The 24,426-nt window shown below is 35.8% G+C and overlaps 1 protein-coding gene across 1 annotated transcript in view; it reads right to left on the bottom strand.

Annotated features, from left to right (window-relative positions):
* The window catches only part of LOC124358339 (putative oxidoreductase GLYR1 homolog), an 87,002-nt gene that overhangs the window by 5,280 nt on the left and 57,296 nt on the right, over nucleotides 1-24,426 (bottom strand). The window contains exon 7 of the mRNA XM_046810640.1: nucleotides 2,909-3,019. Coding sequence (XP_046666596.1) covers nucleotides 2,909-3,019 — 111 coding nt within the window. The remainder of the gene's footprint in view (nucleotides 1-2,908; nucleotides 3,020-24,426) is intronic.

Below are 24,426 nucleotides of genomic sequence, written 5' to 3'. Positions count from 1 at the left end.
TGTTGCAGTTTGTATGATTGTAATTAATTTAATATGATCACAAAATAATGTTTTACATTTGATTAATAATGAACAGGATGAGGCAGTGAAACAGCACGATTTTGAATCCAGCCTATAAGCATGATAGAGAGGGATGTGAGAGAAGGGTAAACGTCCTTGAGCATCTAGACAAGTGCAAATTTCAGTACGCATAAGAGCATTGGACGATTGTTTGCCAAAAAAGCGGATAGTGTGGTTGGTGCTCGGCATGCTTTCCGTCTTGAATTTAATCTACCACCACAGGCTCCCGTTTGATCAAGGAAAGCTGTTCTCCTTTGGGTGAATAACTTTGAAGTCACTGCTAGCACAACAAAGAAAAGGAGGAAAAAACAATCAGACTCCAGAGAACATTGATCTTGTGCGAGAAGCATTAGGAAGGGTCCATGAAAATAAACAAGATGGCATAGTACAGAATTTGGTCTCGGCAATCGATCAGTGAGATGGATTTTAAAGGATGACCTTCACTATCGCCTATACAAAAAATATATAGTGCACATTTAATGACTTCAATAATCACAAACAGTGATATTCCTTGGCCTACCCATTCATTAGATTTGACCGCTCCAGACTTTTTCTTTTGGGACTATCTGAAGTACAAAGTCTTCGAGGAAAATCCACCAAGAACAAAAGAAGATCTGAAGGAGCGTATTCAGTATGAAATTAACAAAATTCCATTGCATATGCTACAGAACGTCATAGGTGCACTAAATCTCAGACTTCAACAATGTCTACAAAACCAAGGATCTTACTTACACTATTTTCAAAAAATAATTATTTTTAAGTTATTTTCACTCATGTACTTTAGATTCATGTAAAAACAATTATCCCTTTTTTTAAACAAACTATTGGTGATTATTAAAAATCTGCCGTTTCACTAACTCACCCTGTATATGTTACCCATATCTCCATCCATGTATACGAATGATAAAAACTACATTACTACACAAGAATATGATAAACAAAATATATGCTAATAATAATTTAAATCTATTCAAATAATTACAAACTAAGTTTGTTAAATATGATGTTTAACATATGTCCATATAATAATATAATTCTGTCTTGAATAACACATAATATTTAAAAAGTCCTGACACTTTCCTTCATGGTTTGGCTACCCAATGATTAAAATTTATCATAATGGATGACATTATACTTTTACATAATCCAACATCAATAATAAAGATTGTTTAAACTACAGGGTGGGCCATAAGTCACTTGACACTACCTCTAGTTGTAACCTGTCAGCTGTTACAACAAAACTACAGTATTAGGCTATGTTTTAGTGTTGAAGTTAGCATCTTGTTAGAAGTGGTTTTGGTAGATTAAGTTTTCTAAATAGTTAAGTTAATCATGAATAATAAGCTCCCAATAAGAGAACATGTTTTTATTCTTCAGCAGTGGTGGTTATATGATCATAATTACAATGACGTAGTAGAGTCATTTGTGAATCAATTCCCAAACAGTCGACCATTATCACGACAAGCCATTAATAACCTAAATAAAAGGTTTGAAGTGACTGGATCTGTAGCTGATCTTCCACGATCAGGTAGGCCTAAATCTGTTACAACAGAAGAAAACGTCATGACTAGCACAAAATTTTGTCCAATTGCCATCAAAATCAACCCGAAGAGCGTCCAGTGAGCTTGGTATATCTAGAACTAGCATTAGAAGAATGTTAAAAATGGTAGGGCTGAAACCATATCAGCCTACTTTACTGCAAGGTTTTAATGAAGATGATTATGACAGGCGAATGGAATTTTGTGAGTGGTACGTAATAAGACAAGAAGCTGACAATACATTTTATAAATCCATTTTGTGGAGTGATGAGGCAACATTCAAACTTAATGGTCGATGTGAACAGACATAATTACATGTACTGGGATTATGAAAACCCACATTTAGTCATACAGACTGAATTAAATGCCACTGGAGTATGTGTGTGGGCTGGAATTTTTGTTGGTGGACTTATTAGACCATTCTTTTTTGAACAAACGGTTAATGCTGTTAATTACCATGATATGTTACATGAGGTAACAGTTGAATTTGAAAACAGTCCTGCATTTAAACAACTACAACCTATTCGTGAAAAATTAATTTGGCAGCAAGACGGTACACCTCCTCACTACGGGAACAATGTGAGAGATTTCTTGAATGAGACCTTTGCAAAATGGATAGGAAGATGAGGTACAACTGAATGGCCTGCGCGTTCACCCGATATCACCCCAATGGACTTTTCAATTTGGGGAATTGTAAAAGACAAAGTTTATTCAGAGAAACCAAAGGATCTGCAACAATTAAGATAACGTATTGAATCTGTATTTGAAGAATTATGTACCAATGCAATCACTGACACCATATGCGCTTCTGTGCTTAAAAGATGTTACATGTGTATAGAAAGTAATGGGTGACAATTTGAATATTTACTTTAGGTGTGTCTTTGTTATTTGGTATGACAATTAAAATTATAAACATTTATATCTAACATATATTTTATAATAAATTAATACTTACCATCGCAATGCATTTTTGTCAAGTGACTTATGGCCCACCCTGTATTATCGAATGTCACAAATGAATAAAGGAGAAATAGTTCACTTTTACCACAAATAATTTATGTTAAAATTACATTGTAATTGATGATAAGGGAATAATAAAGTAGTTTAATGCTCTAGAGCTTATTAAAAATAACAATAAATGGTTCACTATACAGAAAATTAGGCTATACATAACTTAGTCTCATAGTTCTTGACAATCAACTACGAATTAGTGAGTGAGCCAACCAGGGTATTTGGTTAAAATAGATTAATACCATCTTTATTTGAAGCGATTTTAAATCTTGAATTACTAATAGTAAGCTCTAACTCACATCTTTAGCTGCCTGAGGGTCTGATACACAGGAGAAAGTGATGTCTGCCATCTGTATAACATCTGACGGTGTCAGTCCCTCCTCAGCCCCTGCCTTCACAAAGTCTCGGCACTGAAACATACATAAATTTACACTAATTTTGTATTGACATACAAACAATTGGTCGGTGTATTATATTTATAGCATTTTAAAAGACGATTTTATATATATATATATATATATATATATATATATATATATATATATATATAAAATAAACCTAAATATATTAAACATTCTATTTTTACCTAATGTTTGTGTAGTGAGGATGAAATTAAGAATATTTCTTTCTCACAACATAAACTTGCAAGAACATTCTAAAATAACTCAAAGTGCAGTGGGGTAATGAAAATGGATAGTGACATTATGAAACTACTTGCATGTATAAATTTGCACCTGTGTGCTAATTTCAGATGGATTATTTGCAATGTTAACTACATGTTAACTTTGCACACAATGCTACTTTAAAAAAATGTATTATGTTTTAGCATTAAAAATTGTTGGAAACATTTTACCAAAAATATATAAAATTTCCCAATTGTTACGTTGTATGGATACATAAACCTATAATTTAAATAACACAAAACAACACATTGGTTTTAATAACAACATGAAACCTATCCTTTATATCTTGGAAAATCCTAATAGTATTAGTCAACCTTAAACTCAAGTCATGACTTAGAAATCTGAATTTCAAATCTTTTTCTCTTACTTGCATGATACATACCACATTTAAATCTTTGCAGTACATACAGAAAGTATCCAAACTGTTTTATAGTGAATGAGGAGTATGGAAAAGATGGTGTCATTTTATTATAATAGTCTTGATATCTATAATATGTATCATATTATGTTATGCTATTTTCAGTATATGACAGCACATTACAGTATTATACTAAAATATTCTATAAATCAAGACTTTATTTGAAATTTATTTAAATACTAATGTGCTGAATTTACTTAAAAATCTCAATTGATTTAATTTTAACTTGCAAACATTTTTTTCTGTATTACAGTAGTTGAACATTATATGTTATGAATAAAATAAAAGAATATTGTTGAAAAACTAATATTATTTAATAAGTTTACTTTATACGACTCTAATGAAAAGTTAAAACGTTGCTCAGTTTATAGAGTCTGAATTTGTTTTCATATTGTAAATTTAGATGTTCAATTAACACATCAGATGTAAAAACAATTTATATACTGTAATTTAATCTCGTTTTCGGCAGAATAATTGAATAGGCGCGAGTTAGAAATCGAGATAGCAGAGCGTAGCACCGTGTCGAGGTCAATGTTCAAATCGATCTTGTAGTTATTCCTACACTCAACAGATAGCGCGCGCTGCTGTGGATCCAATGAAAATGCTTTGTTTCATAAAACTAAAGTAATTTTAAGATTTTCGAACTTTATTAAAACATCCTACAACAGCAGGGATATTTAACACATCTATATCTACTGGTACAAATCAGAATTCTGAGAAGAATGGCCCAGTATTACGAGATCATAATGTATGGACAAAACTGTGCCGTAACGCTATAAGTCCAACATGGCGGCGGCTTGGCTTGACGTACCTGACCTGCCTCGAGAGTCGAGACGGCCTAGTTCGCCCAGTTTGCAACATTAACCGTGGGTGATCCATCCACCACGAAAATGATATTAATGGCAACTTATAAAGCCACCAATCATTGTTTTCTTTTACATGAATTATTTTCACCGGAATTGAGCAATTCATATAACGGTACGGTACTTAGCAACCATTGGATCTAGACTATTATATCTCACATACATGAAAGTCAAGTACAGTACGTCAAACAACACGTTTTCAGGAACTAAAATGAGCTTTTTTCATTTTAGCATTTTCAAAGATATATTGAAGGTCAAGCCTACATTTAGAAGGCTCTTCTAGAGTACTCAATAGTCTTCTATTTAAAATATGAGTCATGTCGATGTGTTTGACTCAACTCAATATCACGTAAAACCAAATAAAAAGCAACCCACAGAACAGAACATGCTATACAATAATTGCTGATTTGCTTTAAAGGAAACAAAGTGTGGTTTGTTCAAACCTATTACATTTAAGATCACAGTGGTCAATAATATTAGTAGACCTTTTTAGTACCCGATATAAAAATTACGTTGTTTCCTACCAACTTAAAAACATAAACACATGTGAACCGAGTGTGTTTTTGTCTTTCGGACAAAATTATATTATTATAATTATATACCTTTTGTAAATGTTTATGGCACCAACATGTTCAGAATAATTATCTTTCAATTTGAGCAAATCATTAAAAGTGTACTTATTTTTAAATCTATAGTGATGATAGTAATTATTCCCGTACACTAACATATCCAGAATGAAACCCGAAGGCAGTTTTCTGTTAGCTCCTCTCACAGTTCTTGTTATTAATTGTATTTTACCGACTTGACAACCTTCTTTGGATCTGCAGCAGGAACGACTAGATTTTATTACAATGATTTATCTATAGAGTGTTGATTTATCAATAGGTTTGAAAAATATATGTTTGCAAAATTGATTGAAATATGTATTCAAATTCGTATGGTTACTAATGATTGTTTTCAATTTACACTCAGGATGTTCTTAGACCGAAGAAAGCAAGGATACATTTTGTTCGATATTAAAAAGTTGTTTAGTGGGCCTTTTTTACTTGGCAGTTTATTGTGGCTCACTGCAATAATAATATTTAATTGTTATTGGCCTAATAATAATAATAATAATTCTTTATTGCAGTAAAACAATTAACAAAATTGCATTGCAAGCGTCATTTCAACATTTGGATTTAAAAATCTATAAACTAAAACCTATCTTAACATAGGCACAGTTAATTCCACATACTCATGTGTGAACCTAACAATATATTGTATTTTGCATGTTTTGGATATCAGAAAAGGATAAATAGAATAATAATAATAAAATATTAATTTTCATCCCAGCGGCCCATCGTAATAGTCTACTTTTTAAAATATAGTTACAAGGCGATTGCGACAGCAACTATATTCAGTTTTGAACAGTGACACATGTCAATGACAAAGGTACAGCGTGTGCTAGACACAATTCACGAGTATACCGAACCGAGCGGTGAAAGGCGAACGAATAATGGCCCTGTCAGTCGTCGTCCATCACTAACATCCTCGTCCACTTCTCTGTGGGCCTTAGCAGTCGGTTTCTTTAGCACTGTAGTACAATAAACATAGTGGGGATACCATCGTTATCACAAAAGTCGGGTGAGTCTTATCGTTGGCAGGTCATCGTCATCGTCATCTTCATAGTATACACAACACATGAGCCATACAACACTGCAATAGATCATAATGAGTATAGTATTAATATTTATCGTGATGTAATGAAATTCTTTATTTGCCATTATAATTTAATTTTATACTTAACACGCGAGCACACGCACCCGCGGCAAATTGCCGCATTTTTGTAATATTGAGTGCTGCTGTTTCATTTTTTGCGGGAGATGGTTGGGCGGCTTTGTAATCCTCGGCAAACAATCCCCCTACGTGACCTTGGGCTGGGTTACCGTCTTGACGGCCGCTGGGATGTGCAGTCCTTATCTTATCTCAAGCGCTACCCCAATTGTGAGCAGTTTGCCTACGTGCATGCTGTCGCGTTTTTACCGTTAGCGATCTGCTCACGCGCGTGCTGCCGTGTGATCTGGGGTATTCAATATATGATTATCGATACATAGTGTTTAAAAAATTAGTGTTAGTGCGCAAGTTTTGGATATTGAACTTAAAACATCTTTATAAGGTAAAATATGGATACATATGAAGAGGAACAGAGACGCATACGAGACTTATTAGTCTGTTCCAGAACCACGAACGAGCGAATTAGACGCTCCATCATTATATTTTACAATAAGACCAATGTGGTGTTGATGTAAATGATGCCATGCAAAAACAATATTCCGTGTCAAGAATCTCTAATCATTGGCCACTAACACTGTTTTTTTCCTTCTCAATGTTGGACTTATTAATGCTTATGTGATACACAAAGCAAATAATCTAAGAGTAGCTGACGATACAGTCTTTCCAAGAAGAGTGTTTGTTTCTCTCGAATCTAGGGCGACAATTTTTGACAGACCTTGCACAAAGAAGAGTAAATGACAAACTATCATTACCTCGACAAATCAAAGACAGATTACCTGACATATTCAAGATTCGACCTTCTCATATTCCTGTCGATGTGCAGCAGGCTCATTAAGGAGGCTATGCAAAATGTGGTATATGTCCGAAAGGAAAAATCGAAAAACAACAGTGCAAACAATGCACAAGATGTTCAGGTGAACCAGAAGACGCCAATAATGAAAGTATGGATTTTGAGTAGAAATCCAGTTCATCAAGTTTTCAAGTTTCATACTAAAATTATTCTGTCGTTTTTACAAAAAAATTAATGCACAAGTGATTTTCTTTGTATTTAACAACAGAGTAGGGCTACACAGGTAATTTAAATATAATTGTGTTTTAATTTTTATCAAAAGGTAAATAATTTATATAATTTTAGTAATATTCTTGTACTGTATATCACTGTAGTCCTAGTTATGAAAATAGTATAAAGTAAGTTAAATTTTTTTTTAAACTATACATATAATTGACAGTACTCTATTTGTAACAATAACTAGTACATGATTAGGATAAATATAAAATTATCATATCATAATAAAATATTTCTATCTTTTTAGACGCTAAAACATATAAATTATACTGATTTTTATACAATTGTGGAATTATTATTACTTTTAAACCAGATTCAAACAAACGCGGCAATATGCTAACGGCGCGTGCTCTCGCGCCATGACCGGAGATTCACAGTGACCGCGGCAATTTGCTAACATGGCGTGCCACGGCGTAGTTAAACGAAACTATGATTTTACAGGATATTTGTAAAATATTTATTTAAATAAATTGGAAAACTATTATCAAATAATATTAATACCTAGAACAAGGTAATATAACGGACTACACCCAAAAATTAGTATTACAGCATAGGGATTAATGTCAAGACCGTGAGAAACAATATAGTAAGATGTGAGCAAATTGCCGTAGTGCGTGTCCTCGCGAAAAAATGGGTGCGTGTGCTCGCGTGTTAATGATGTCACCAACCGAAGATTAGATTCCCTCGAATGTCAATTTAAAATTAAAGAAGAAAATTAAACGGGCCTTTTTTCTATTACTGAAGTCACAATACAATTACATATACGTTTTTATGGAACCTGTTGTCTGATCAGACAAGTGAATAATTTAATACATTACATTTTCGAGAGGTATCATTCAGCTATTATTATGATCTTAATTTATCCTTCGAAGATGCCCCGAAAGATTGTAAAATGTCCGTTAGCCTGAGGTAAGTCGGGGTGGTTTTTTGTGGACGAAAGGAAAAGGGGTGGCTGGCCGAGCGAGGTCGAGGCGTCCCCCACTACCGCGACTATGTGTTGTGTTGTGTTCACTCACTGCCACTGCCACTGCCACTGCCACATCACTAAACCGGTGTTATCTGGGTCGCCACATTTCCTGCATATCTTGTGTACACAGCACGTTACAAATATTTTGCTGAACAGTACAAAACACGCTTGAGCCGCCACCACAACAAGCGAGCTTTGTTCATTGTCAGAGTCGGCTACATTCTTCTGTATTCGAACATATGATATCTACAGCGCCTCCCTTTCTTAACAACCATGACTCAACGTTACTACTGTTACCTTTGCGAATGCCAGTTAAATCATTTACATAAAATGTGAAATAGTACGGATGAAGAAAATGATATCTAATTATGCGTCTACTAATGGAGGTCTATTAATGTGTTGGACGCGTGGCGGTAAAACGGGAGCAATGATTGACCTTTACACTGATTGCCTCTTTAATATACACTCTAGTGGGTGTCAAACGTGCCCTATAAATTCCACCCACTCCTCATTGCCTTGGATCAATAGTGCTTATATACTGTATCGCCAACTTACTACAATTTACATACATCGTAGTTTCTTACAATTTTTAGGGCAAATAAAACTGAAATTAATCCTCTACGCAGAAAAAAGTTTGTAACAAATATATATATATATATATATATATATATATATATATATATTCGACTACGTTAACTTTAGTAAATATTTTATTTCAAACATCGAAGGATTACGGATAAAAATCAAATATGTAATAAAGTAACTAAATATTAAAATACATGACAATTTATAGCTTTACTACATGAAGTTTCGTACTTGTGAACTTGTAGCTACTGTATATAGCAACCTAGAGAAAACACGGCAATATTGTACTTATTCGGTAAACTATAAACTAGTCAGATTTTTAATCGGTCTTCTGTAAAGAAGGCAATTCCAGACGTAACTACGTTACTGCGAACGACACAATCACAGACACAGTGTCTTGTACAGGTAGGGTACTGCAGACGAGCCAGATCGTGGGACCTTTGCCCTTCCTCCAGAAACGTGTTTAGTGCACTCTTATAAAAAAAAATTATAATATCATGAGGAATCGTACACCTACATATTTTGACACTCACGCGATAGTTCCAAGATCGGTGAAATTAAGTGCCACCACAACCGACATCAATAGGGCCCAATAAAATGGTAGGGTGTGGGGTTGTTCTGGCCTTGGCGACCCAAACTCAAACGCCAGCTTAGGCAGGATAAGCAGATTTCTAATTGTAAACAACAGCACGTGAATCATACAAACACGTAGTTCATAGTTTACATGAACAGAAATCACAAACACCATAACCAAATTGTTCCGTTCTTTACGAAAGTCTCTGCGATGAGCCTGCGGAAAGAGATGCGGAAATTTCCGAGTAATGCTGTAATATACTTGCCGCCAAAGTAGACTGGATTTGTGCACTAAAATTGCGCACCGAGTTGTTACATCTCCTCTATGGGCTCTTATGTTCACAATACGAGTAGTTAGTTGCTACACTGCACGCAACAAGAACAAGTCTCTAAACGTTAACACTAATTTGCATTACTTTAGATTTTTAAATTTTGAACTGACGCTTAAACATTTCTTCCTATTACTGAACATCCGATCAGTTTAAAAATAAACCAGTCGTTGGTGCTTTCATCCAAACAGAAACCTTTCGGTCGATTACTTCTTGATTGACAGCCTCGATCTTGATTCAAAGGAGTACACAGAAGGAAATATGAGATATAAAAACAAAAGGAAAACTAAAATTGAAATGTGAAGCAAGATTTGTTGCGATTGCAGGTGCGTATCTACGGCAAGAATGTGGGGGGAACTGAATCATTCTGGCTCCGAAATTGACATTTAAATAAATTTAATAATGAAGTATTTACAACACAGGATGTATTACAAGTTGTCACGATAACATTTTTAAATGGTGTGCCTAATCTCATTTATTATAACCATTGACAAATTATCGACATATTATTTATAACAGGGATGAAGTAGGTATACACTATCATCTTCCATAGAATAAACCCCTTGGTATGCTTCTGCCTAATAGTATCACCATGATAATTAAGTGAAAAGATGAATGGAACTAGTAATATAGGATAAGTGAAATCGAAATGGAATGACCTGAACCGGACTCGCAGGGTGACGTGGCGGTGGGCGATGAGATCGATATGATATGGAGCGGCATCGCTGTTTGTCTGCTGTTTGCTTGCTTACTCGTCTCGCCCCTGTCACTGGAACTCCGCTATTTCGTACACACATGACGTCACATTCGGCTTGCATCAATCAAATACAAAAACCAGCAGATGCAAATTACTAACATAATTTATTGGTTGTATTGTTCGGAGTACCAAGATGGTCTGGAGCTACATACGAGTAGAGCTACATCACGATTACAAGAACACGTTTTTGTGAAGGGAGAGAAGATAAAGTACGCCGTTCATTGACACCAAAAGGAATAAGAATCATTTACAAGGAATATTCCAATTTTACTGTATTTAACCTGCTATCTCAAGGGTTTTAACACACAGTTTTGTATTTTAACACAAAACGAAGGATAGATTTGCTAGCCAAGACCACTACGTAGGCAATTGTAGCAGTAAAATCACATGTAAAATTAACTTAATTAATTTGAATGGAAATACTTTCTACGAATTCGCCGGGTTTATAAGAATGTTAAATAGTATCCATGATAACGCGTTACTGTTGCATTTTTATATTTTCATAAATTCTCGTATATTCTTTCTCTTGGCTTATATGACCTAAATTCTCTGTGTGTATTTCACTCTGCATTGACAAAAATATGGTTAAACAGAAGAGCCGCAAAAGTTGTGTTCGAGGAAATAATAAAAATAACAGCAGCAGCGAATATTCGATCACAAATAAAAGATCTCGACTCGATTATCGTGGAAACAGTCAGTCACACAGGAAAAGAAAGGGTTCTAAGAAGGAGAGAAACAGCGAGAGACGAAGTAGTAGTTCCAGCTCCAGTTGTTGCAGCAAGGACGCTCATTCAAAGAAACGAAGATATGCCAGTGCCAAAAAAAGACGGCGAACCAAGCCAACTGGCGTTGAGCGAACACGTAACACGAACAATCGAAACATCACTATGGATGTGAGTGAAAACGAATCTTTCGATTCGATTCTTTCGCACATCAGCCATTTAAAAGAAGACGAATCAGAAGAATCGGCGACAGAAGTCGGCCTTTTTAAAGACATTGTCCAGGGTGGAGCTACCACGGGAGTCACTGCGATCACAGATTTGAATGGGATCAAGTTCTTGGGGAAAAAGGATTCATCGGGTCCTCCTCTGGAGATCACATTCAAGACGGCTCTGGTCATGCACGTGAAGGAGGCTAAGCGCGGGGCCGGCAGCACAATGAAGGAGACCTCGTCCTGCATGAGCCGTGACAGATCAGTGTGTCAGCACAGCACCGGCTATCTGCATACGCCACACACGTCCTGTTCTTTGTCACCGATAAGGGTCAAGAGCTCCCAGAACTTCACCAATCTCAATTTACAAAGGGAGTCATTTAAAAGTGTGCGCACGAATCCGTCATGCGTGTCCCGTCACGATCTCCATCCTGAATTAAAGGTTCTTCTGCCGCCCACAAACATCCAGGACAGCTGTAAATCCCTGATGAACCCCAAAATAAAGTTAAAGAACTGCAATATGGGCGATAAATTGTCTACGGATTCTTTCACCATGTACGATGATCGGTACGCCCCCTGTATGGATGAGAGCCGCTGCTCCCAACTCCACCAGTTCAAACACGTCCAAGGCATGATCAATGCCAACGCAAGAATGTTACACTCCACCTCGACCAACCGCTTTCTCGCTCCAGAGAGTATTCTCAAAGACGGAGGTGACGAGTGATGTTCTTCTATGTATGTTTTCTTAACTATTTAAATAGATGTATTTAAAAATAAAATGTATAAGTTAAAGAAAACGCGTTGATACAACTTGAACAGAGAACACACATTCAATTTCATTTTTAAAGTAGTTCACTTCAGTTGTCGTACTTCAGTGTATCATATTGGTAAAACAGCTGTTACTTCGTTTAAAAGGGTATTAACTGTTACTTTTCCCCAAGAAAACAATTTAAGGTAAACATTTTTCAGATATTGAAATAATAGGAAACCAAAATTTATTTATAACGACAGTGATTTAAAATACAACTATAAACGTGACATTTTCTAAGTGTAGGGAAGAATACACAGACATACTCTGTAATCTTTGTAAGGGAAAATGTTAGCTTTGCTTCGTATGAACAACTCTCAAGGCGACAAAGTGACACTATAGAAGATCCTCCCTCGATACACAAATACCTACTCCCCATACGACAAATTACATGAAACAATACGCTGAGTTTTTGTTATATAAACGGAAATTCATTATACAGTCATAGGAAAGGTCGTCAAGAGCAACGGCAGATTGAACTGAATATCGTAAAAGATTAAAAATATTAAATATTGAAAGAACTTCGCATTTTCGTTCGGAAGCAATAGACTACTGGTGGTATTGGCCACCCAGAGAGCAATAGGCTCTCAGGATACAGGTTTTATAACTGTATCCTTTTTAAACTAGTGAACATATTTTTGCACTTTTTAAACAAACTACGTTTGTACTTCCACCACCTTCTGTACTTCATACATTGCATATCTATGTTTCGAGGAGTTGCTCGAGGAATCTGATATAATAATAATATACATCTCTCCAATACCGGTCGATGCTGAAATACCGCCATAAAACATCTGAACGCACAGTAAACCTCGCCCAAATTGTGGAAAACGTACAGGTACCTAATAGCCTACTCTATTGCTTGTATTACTGTTGAGGAGTAAGCGACACCAATTCCAAAAGAGGACATTTAACCTTACGCTTACCGTTGGAAAAAATGTTGTGTCAAACAACTCGAAAAGGTCATAATTGGTTAACATTTTTTACTTTATCCTCCACACCAGCACGGCTTACAAAGATGTCGCAATGTTGCGCAATGGGACACTACATGCCGCCCATATTAACACGACATTTTGTATGCGAAAGGGCTTTGTAGTTCGTGGTACATTATGAGTCGCACTCCGGCTGCTTACTCATTATGAGCTCGAATGAGTTTTGTCCATCTGAGTAATGTCCGATACGGCAACAGAATGAAGAGATGTCAAACTCTCCAGTTGTCCTAAGTCAGAGCGAACCGAGAATACAATGTGTCAGCAGCGGCGCTTATCAGTTACTGATAACGGCATTCCATACATGCCAATCGGTAGTGTCTTAATGAAGTCCAAAGACAAACTATAAAACTATACTGGCCAACCCAATTAATATATTTTGTAAGGATTACACAAATAAAATATATGTAGACCTATATAATAATTGTAAAATCAAATAAACTGAAGTGATTAGCTGTAATTAGAATGGAATTTGTTGGAAAGTATAAACACCTTATAAATAAAAACGAATCGCCAAATATGTTGTTAAGCTCTAATCTCGAGAAAAGATGGACCACGGTGACTAATTCTTTTTATTAATATTTGTTGAAATCCAAGGAAGGCTTTTATGTAGAGAAAGATCTAAAAAGTTACCTGGATATTTTATTATTCGGTTAAATGGCAATATTTATGTTCCATAAAACAATTTAACTGACACTAAACAGCTGTTAACACCTTCAGTTGAAGTGCATTAAAAGGCAGACACATTTAAATTTTGAGAACTACTGTGCTTGAGAAGTAGTGATGCAGATAGCAAAGACAAAGTTAATATCTGAACTTTATTCCAGACTGCGCCAGTGCCGGTTTTAATCTGTTTAATGAGTTGGGAATATTGTTAAAACGCCATTATAAAACCAACCTTATTGAAGGTGAGATTTCTTGACATGGTGATACGGCATTTTATCAGTAGCTTCAGGAAAAACAGAAACATGCCTCAACGATCCATTCTTTCCCAAACTACACTCCGAAAAACAAGACTTACATAACATTGACGATTATCTTGACATGTTGCATAAACTTAATAAGGATTTCTCCTTTCTATCGGAGATGATAGGATATTCCCCTAGACCATTAATAGGCTTCTCAGTCCTCCGTATGTAAACTCAAATATAATACTGGAAATATCGTGAACTGAAAGTAGATTTCAAGAGCATCAAGTGTACGCTTTTTGACTGAAATAGATTTTTGTAGTTACATATGTTTATAATATTTTGATTGGGACAATAAGACAAACTCAACTGTGGTACTGGAAGTGAATTTAAATGACCAGAAATAGACTCCTTTTGACGTAAATAGACTTCTCAGCTATATGTATGTATTTTCTTCGTCGTGACCTCAAGACAAACTCAACCGTGACAACGGAAATATCTAACACCTTCCGCATATAGCAAGGGCTAGATATAAGTAAATCATTTTGACCCAAATAGGTATTCGAGACGTGTATTCGCGTATTTTCTTGATCGTGCAAACATGGCAAATTCAGCTGATGCGTCGGATGCAATTCATTTGAACCAGAAATGCTTATAAACATGCAAATCAATAAGAATCAATTTAAATTATGATACTCTGATTTTCTTAACCATTAACACTGCAATAATATGTACCTGATATATGCCTACATACTACTAAAAAATGTCAAATGACTCCATCATATTACATCATAAATACTTTTACTAATTGTATAAGGACTTCGATTTTGAAACTCGTGTCCGAGTAATAGATTGAATTCTGAGAAGATTACTCAAGTTAAATATGTATCCAATTCTTAAATAAAATGAACTGAAGTAATTTACTTGAGCAGTTTGAATGACATTATTGGAAAATTATAAATATATAACATAAAATTGTTAGTAAATAAATATACATATTACAGTAACCCGCACGAAAATAGTCCGGTCGTGGTTGATGCACCTGAATTTTCCCCGACCAATCACTTTTGTCTCTATGTTTGGGAAATGACTGAATTTTCCCCTGCACCCCGATCAATCACTTTTGTCTGTATGTTTGGGAAATTACTGAATTTTCCCCTGCACCCCGATCAATTCACTTTTGTCTGTATGAGGGAAATACTGAATTTTCCCCTGCACCCCGATCAATCACTTTTGTCTGTATGTTTGGGAAATTACTGAATTTTCCCCTGCACCCCGATCAATCACTTTTGTCTGTATGTTTGGGAAATTACTGAATTTTCCCCTGCACCCCGATCAATCACTTTTGTCTGTATGTTTGGGAAATTACTGAATTTTCCCCTGCACCCCGATCAATCACTTTTGTCTGTATGTTTGGGAAATTACTGAATTTTCCCCTGCACCCCGACCAATCACTTTTGTCTGTATGTTTGGGAAATTACTGAATTTTCCCCTGCACCCCGATCAATCACTTTTGTCTGTATGTTTGGGAAATTACTGAATTTTCCCCTGCACCCCGATCAATCACTTTTGTCTGTATGTTTGGGAAATTACTGATCAGCCTCAACAACTGCAACAGCCGATGGTCAGCAACAATATGGCAACACCGTATTAAATGTAATCGACTATATTTTTAAGCAGGCTTCTCTAGTACTCACCCTTGACAGCTAGCTTTTGCATGTACGAATAGATACTACTAGTATTCAGTGTAAATTAGCTTCGCCCGTATTTGACAATTCCAGAAAGCTGCTACAGCATTGATTCATTATCGAAACGTAACTTATATTTCTATAAGGAAATATTGCAAATCTGTTATAGAAATGGCCTCGAAGTGTACGTTATAATTAGGATTATAACAGAAGTTTCAATAAGTTTTTTTTTTATATATTCGGGTGTAATATTAACTAATATAGCTTTAAAATATGTGATAAAATGCTGGCAAAACACACATTTTGTAACAAGAACCGAAGTAGAGAGAGCGCGCGCGCTAATGTATTGGATTACGATAAGATATCATATAGACTAATATTCCACAAACACAGATAATTAAACTCAGGAAGCGAAGATCCCTGGCACCACAGGGAGGGAAACAATAGATGTGCGAATTGTTGAAGTCCTACAAGTCTCGACCTGGTTAACCTTGACCATCCTCCTGTCCTGCCCTGTCTCGTTCTCGGGCAACAAGCGATTGACATTATTATAGTTATTAAGTCGAGTTTCCCAGAATAGTAATATTGCAATAGAGAGAGCTTTACATACTCGTAACAACAGACACGGCGTTGTCTGGTTTATTCCTGAACGAAGCGCTAAATCTAAATCTGTCTTCCGAAAAAACACAATTATTATTATTTCAAGTGAAACAAGGTAGAGACTAAACTAACGATCCCGGTGAATTATAAAAGAAAAATAATATTATACACCAAAACTCACCCTTTAATTTCAATTATTTACTGAACTGTTCTTGTACTGTAAACATGTCCTCTCACATTTAAGAATGAAATATTGAAGTAAGCGAGACTAAGCGTACTGCAATGTCAAAAACAACATAGTATACTAATTTATTACAGGTGTCTTTAATTGTTATAAAGCGATGAAACATTTTGACTTATGGCGGTTAAGTTTTTGTAAATTGTGATTAATGTCAAATGGATATTTACTATCAAATAATTTGCCAAAAAAAAATATTCTGGACGAACGATAAGAACCCAAAAGTATACGTAATAGATCTAATTGCCTGACGAGTTGCTTACTGAATACTGCATGTATGTTGCTCCTCTACCTACTCACATGCCGGCCGGTACGTAAATAGCCACAATGTGCTAGTACCCGCTTCCGTAAATTCAGATATTTTTGGTTGTACTCTAAAAGGAATTCACTGTTCAAACCCACTGCGCGGAACGGTCGGTAGCAAATAACACTCGTTGCTATGAGGATTAAATATAAATCGTTTAAAGGCTGAACCACGAATGCATGAGGTTGAAATATTCGCGATCTTAAAGCCTTGTTATATCTTACAAAGCAACATCTACTCTGGTAACGGATATTGCTGTAATAGAGAGTGGGATCTCCTTACTCAATTCTGTTTCTCATTTTAAAATTGTGGAACATCTATGTACCCAAATAAAACAAATAAAATATTACTGAGGTGAGAGCGCGGCTATCCTACACCTCCAGGATATACCAGATATTCTGGAAACATTTATCTTAAGAATTCAGAGGGTTTTTTGCTTTGAGAGGTACAGTACTTGTTGGCAAAAATGTCACAGCAGTAACGTATAATTCTCATAATTGACAAAAATGTCACAGCCAGACCTTTCCCCTCAAAAGGGTTTATAACACAAATTTGAAAGAAGTAAAACTCACAGGCAGTTCAGGAGAGAGAAGCGGGATCCTCAGATTAGCCGGAGAGTTTTCATTCCAGTAGAAATATATATTCATCTAGTGGTATGTCGAAATCCACAAAATACAATCTAACAAGTATCTATTTAATCTAGTTTTATAATACATAATAAACGTGACAACTAATATTATTGTGAAGTATGTATATATAAATAGTGACAAACGCCTTAGTGCGGTTATCTCAGCCTCGCTGTAACCTCATTCTTCCATTAACGAATTGAGTTGGCATAAAATCTCAGATCGTGGTTTCGATCTACTCCCTCCAAACCATGATTGCGAGTAGCGACTGAAATAAAATGGGATCAATGGCCGAGCACAGTGGGGCCAGTCGCACCAGTCTCACCACAGTGCGAGTATCGAAATGTACTAAAACCACAGATCTCAGATCGTGGTTTCGATCTACTACGCTCCAAACCATGATTGCGAGTAGCGACTGAAATAAAATGGGATCAATGGCCGAGCACAGTGGGGCCAGTCGCACCAGTCTCACCACAGTGCGAGTATCGAAATATACTGAAACCACAGATCTCAGATCGTGGTTTCGATCTACTCCCTCCAAACCATGATTGCGAGTAGCGATTGAAATAAAATGGAATCAATGGCCGAGCATAGTGGGGCCAGTCGCACCAGTCTCACCACAGTGCGAGTATCGAAATGTACTAAAACCACAGATCTCAGATCGTGGTTTCGATCTACTCCCTCCAAACCATGATTGCGAGTAGCGATTGAAATAAAATGGAATCAATGGCCGAGCATAGTGGGGCCAGTCGCACCAGTCTCACCACAGTGCGAGTATCGAAATGTACTAAAACCACAGATCTCAGATCGTGGTTTCGATCTACTCCCTCCAAACCATGATTGCGAGTAGCGATTGAAATAAAATGGAATCAATGGCCGAGCATAGTGGGGCCAGTCGCACCAGTCTCACCACAGTGCGAGTATCGAAATGTACTAAAACCACAGATCTCAGATCGTGGTTTCGATCTACTACGCTCATCTAAACCATGGTTGCGAGTGGTGACTGAAATAAAGTGGGATTAATGGCCGAATATAGTGAGACCAGTCGCACCCCCCTCCCCACCACAACACGAGCAGTTCCCTCATAACCCTGTTTTGTCGCATTCAATGCAATATAATGCCCGTATACTACATAAACATTACATATAGCTTATTTGTAGTAGGCCTCAGACAAACATTATCAGAAACGGTTTGCAACTGTCTTTGAGTAAAATGTATAGACTTACCTCGAACAGTGCAAACTAAGCTTGGGTAGTTGCTACCTAGAGATAAGTTGAAACGTATACCTGTATTGGCGTGAGGGTGAAATTGTGGTGGGGGTGAGGGAGTGTGGGTTATATCAGTACATCTGGGACTTGTGAAGGTAGGTCAGGTCAACTGCCGCTGTACAAAGCACCCCACCGCTATAGTTATTGTAGCAGCGTGCATATCTCGATAATAACTGGGGGCGGCGTATTACGGAAAATGGACATAGTAATCAGCATATCCATTGTCTAGAAGCTAATGTATGTATCTAAATAAGTTTTGATATTTCCTCTGCAGCGGAAAAGAAAAATTGTTCTCTGTTCTGAAGCATGCAGACGGAACCCTATTCTCATTTCTCTCGGGGTTAGTTTTGTTATTAATGTTACCATGATTTCATACATCTGCGTTTATGTAGTAGTGTATGATGCGTTCACAGGATACCATTACTGTTATTAATTTCTAAAATTAGATACAGTATTACTGAAACTACATTACTGGAACTCTCGAAGTAGAGTTATGTAATTTATTGTTAATCCAAGCTATATAATGATGAAAATGTACTGAATTAATATCCAAGAGTTGGCTTTCAGAGTTCTATTTAAATTCAATTATATGAGCAACATATATTTTATCTGTACATTAATTATGTTACCGACTTATTTGAAATCAATTTAACTTTGTTACGATTACACTAGTTTCAACGTTGGAACATCATAGACTAGAAATTCTGTCTTGGTTTATTTTAAAACCATGACAGTGCGATTCTGAGGTAACTAATTATAGTTATCTGTATGTAAATATTTGTCAAGGTTTGGTTGTTTCGTAGATAATTTCAGATAGGGTATATACAAAGTAGTCATACCTTCCCACCCCTATAGCACAATAGTATTATTACTAGTTTAATTTTAATTAGTTTTGAGGTTTGGAATTAGAGGAAAAACTTAAATTCGACAATAAATATATGGAGATAATCTATACATAATTTGCCGTTAAAGTTAGTTTTATAGCTAGAATGACGGATTATACCTTGTTATGCAAAGGTTAACATATGGTTTTATATTCATAATGCACACGATAACGTATAATGGTTAGCGTTGAAGTAAACTGTACATGTCAGAGCCAGTCCAACAGTTTCCAATAACCACTTCTAATAACACTGGAATTACTCAAACTGTTGTAAATGCACTCGACTGTCAATATTTTTGTATATTTCTTTTCAGCTACTACAAAATCCCAACACGAATTTTTATTTATATTTAATTTCTATATAACAGAAACGCTATACAATTAATTACGTATATTCACAAACTTAAAGCTCGTTGTAAACACCGTGGATCAATAGAGAAGAGGGACTCGGGAAAGATCGGTAAAGTTCGTTATCACCACTTCCGAGCCGAGGACGGATTGCGATAGCTCTGACTATATTTAGCGTCATAACATGGCCACCGAGCACATTCCTACCAAGCCGGGCACGACGACACTGCAGGCGAGCCAACACTGGCTGCACCTATTACACAGATTTATATTTGAAAATAGTGAACATTTTATAATTATCGAGTACATAATCGAGTTTGTATAGATGAAGTCCTATAAACTTAGTTTTGTAGCTATTTCTCTAATTCTAATAACAATAGCAGAAATATACAATTTCTGTTACTTATTACAGGTTTATTTAATATCCTAAATTTGCGCATTCCTCACTATCCTGTAACATTTTAATACAATGGCTTTAACGGGGCTGAGACTGTGGGTCAGCTGTTCTAAATACAAATTTGAAAGAATATTTAGAATTCAAAAGAAAGCGGTCCGAATTATTTCAAAATTGAAATTTAGAGATGCATGTAAAAATTCCTTCAGGGAGCTTGAATTGCTGACTTTGCCCTGTCTCTATATCCTTCAGGTTGCTCTGTACTGCCGATTCAAGTGTGAGTTGGTCCAAGGCAGAGACGTTCACCAAAACGGGACTAAAGACCGGGACAACTTCCGTATTCAACAGTACAGAACTGCCACGTTCGAACGTTTACCATCCGAGGTTGGCGTAAGGTTCATAAATAAGCTCCCCGATGAGATAAAACATTTTAATGATCCTAAAAAATTAAAAGCTCGATTGAGAAACCTATTGGTGTCGAGGGTGTTGTACTCTGTTGAAGAGTTTATGATGATCCGCTGGGATTAAATTTGAAGTTAATTTAAATGAATTGGTCACGTCCTTTAGTTCTGTTCTAAATTATTGTAATCAGCATAGCTGAAAACTTTTTAATTATTGAAATTACTTGCATTTAAATTGATTTATAAAGTTTAATTCATTTTATAATTTCATATACTGTATATTGACGATTGTATAAAATTTGCTTAAATTTATAATAAAGAAAAAAGATCTTTAAATCGCAATAAAGATTTATTATTATTAACATCGTATTTGGCAAGACGATTCACATTTCTTAAGCAAGTTGTGTATTAAGGAAAATCACTAGTTTAGTTATCTAACCCTACCCACTGTAGGGCCGGATACAATTGTGAATCTGGAGAATATGCGAATACTGTATATGTCGTGGGTTATGCGTATATTTTTATATTATGAAGTTTCGAAGATAGGGTTCTTAGCTCTAACACAAAAAATATTAAACTTTGAATCGCTGCCATTTGTAAAACATGTATAAATTTCCTTGGGTTCGATCGTCTACATTAAAAAGTCAGGGATGATTGATAGGGTAGTAACTCAGTCCAAGTTAGCCGTATCTAACCCTTAACCTGGGGAACCAGCACCAATTGCTGTGTAGGCGGGCTGCCAATACAGAGAAATATCAATCAGTACAATTCATAATAAAGTGTTCCGTACAATATCAGTATTTCACCAGTGTTGAATATGTATGTGAACATTAACAAAACTGTGACTGAATACAACTATCTGGCACGTTTTTACCATCTTCCTCCTGGCTTCACAATTTTCCATTTCTATTTAGATTTAGTTTCGCTTCGGACACGCCATCATCGTAACATCACAGTATATAACGTAACTGATAAATTACGGCTGCCATACACGTACCGGCAAGCCTGACAGTTCTGCCTGAACAGAATAAGACTAGCAAACAATGTACTACAGGAGTAAGCTGTATGTGATTACAAGTGCGAGGCTCGTAAAGTGGTCACGTGAGAGGGTCCAAGGCCACCAGACTACCGTGACAAAAAATTTTCGAGGTTCTGGCATAGGTCATTTTACTTCTGTCGGCTATGGGTACAATATGAACTAAGGGGAGTACGTTGAAACTGAGAGGTAGCTGGTACAACACATAAGCAAGACTCGCAGACAATGTACTGTAGGAGTAACAAGTGCGAGGCTCGTGAAGTGGCCACGTGAGAGGGTCCAAGGCCACTTGACTACCGCGACAAAAAATCTTTGGGTGTCCTGGCATAGGTCATTTTACTTCTGTCGGCTATGGGTACAATATGAACTAAGGGGAGTACGTTGAAACTGTGAGGTAGCTGGTACAACACATAAACAAGGCTCGCAGACAATGTACTGTAACAAGTGCGAGGCTCGTGAAGTGGCCACGTGAGAGGGTCCAAGGCCACCTACCGAGCAACAGATCTGAGTTTCTGGCGTAGGTCAGTTCACGTCTGCCTTGCTCAATTATAGACATATAGAAATAGAGCTTGGCACAACGCCCATATATACCGAATTTGTTTATCAGCTGAGAAAGAAAGTTCAAAATTGAACGCAATCTTATACGAATCTCAGTATAAAAATTGTTGCAGACCTAACATGAAAATACAGTAATTATTATTAATGATAACAAATTGTTGTTTGCGTTATTTTAAATTATGATTGGAACTTATTTTTTGATGATTTTAATTCAATACCTATTATTAGAGTAGAAATGTTTCAAAATTACACTTCGCTAGGAGGATAAAAGTATTTACTTCCCTCTTATTTTTGTTAAATTACATACTAAAAACGTTAGTTAAAAAAAGAGCACGCAAATATTTGATGGTTTACAATAGACGTTGTTAAATTTTCAAAAAAAGTAGGAGGCGGTTTCTGCTCCAGCTCTCCTTTGTTTACAACTCCGAAATCAGAATGTAATGGTTGTACATTCACCTGATAAGTAAATGTATCCATCTACATATATTTTCTTACACTACTATCATTCCATCTGTCTGATGATCAAATGACAACTATAAAAGGATTTATTCACAGTCACACAAAGCTGAAATAATGTAATACACGCGGTTCAGAGCTTAATGTAATCGACATACAGGCGGCATCAATACAAATTCTTAAATTGATTCAATTTCCACAGGGTTCAATTTTGGGACCTACTGTGTTTATCATATAAACAGATAAACACAGAACGTTATTGCATCCAATTACAGATAGGATTTTCTTTTTCTTTTGCTTCAGGCTCATGTCTGTTACTAGCCTATGCCCCGTTACCTTACTTACTTTTTTTAGCTCTATTGTAATGGGAGCTAGGTTTATGTATTTATGGATGTACGTGAGTGTGTTAAGTGTGCTACATATCTGAGTTATATATGATTAAAACTTATCGGCAATGTGGGTCGACCTATTTTTTCAACGACTCGTGCCCACGCACAGGCTTGCCTATGTGGGTACTTTTTTCCTATATTTTAAGTAATATTAATGTTTTAATCATACTTGAAAATTACTATAGTATATATTACTCTATTATGGAACTGTAATTTCTTTATTTGGAAATAAATAAGGTTTTGAATTGAATTTGAATTGAATTGAATAGATTATCAACATTCATTTTTAGGATAGATTATGAAAGCGGCTTGCCCATATAAAAAATCACCTATGGTATTATAGTGTGGGTCATTTTGGTAAAGACTAGTATTATTACAAAGTTTAAAAGTAGAACTCACTCTAAGTCCTTGCTTAAGAAACTTTGTAGATTAACAAATAGTTCATTGCACATTAATTGTCTACTTATCATTTATTAAATAAAAAATTGTAGATACATTTCCTACAAATAATTCGTTCCTACCTACTTTACATGAAGTAAATCAATGTAATGTTCAAACTATTACTAAAACCCTGTGGTTGGAAAGCATGTAAGCCTTGAATGGCCCACCATATGATGCTGTACACAATTTTTAAATTGTTATCACGTAAAATTAATTATTGGACAAAGCACGATGTTTTTATACAGAAATAAACTCAGACAAATAAGCTACATGCTAGAAAATAATTAAAATTTTATTTAGTTTAATAACGGTGTTTTTTTTATCAGAAGCCTTATTTTCCAAATATCTTTTTTATTGTATGTTACCAAAAAACAGAACCTAAATTCTTTTATTACAAATTCTTAAATATACAAAATGTTCAGAGGTTTGTGCTTCTAAAAAATGTGTACTAATATACACATTTGTTTACATATAAAGAAACAAGACTACATACAAGTCTGTGAAAATTCAAATAGTGTATACTAATAGTAAACAGTT

Source organism: Homalodisca vitripennis, chromosome 3 (genome assembly GCF_021130785.1).
Source record: "Homalodisca vitripennis isolate AUS2020 chromosome 3, UT_GWSS_2.1, whole genome shotgun sequence".
NCBI classification, from domain to species: domain Eukaryota; kingdom Metazoa; phylum Arthropoda; class Insecta; order Hemiptera; family Cicadellidae; genus Homalodisca; species Homalodisca vitripennis.
The sequence above is the reverse complement of the archived record's forward strand: the minus strand, read 5'-3'. Positions and strand labels throughout refer to the sequence as shown.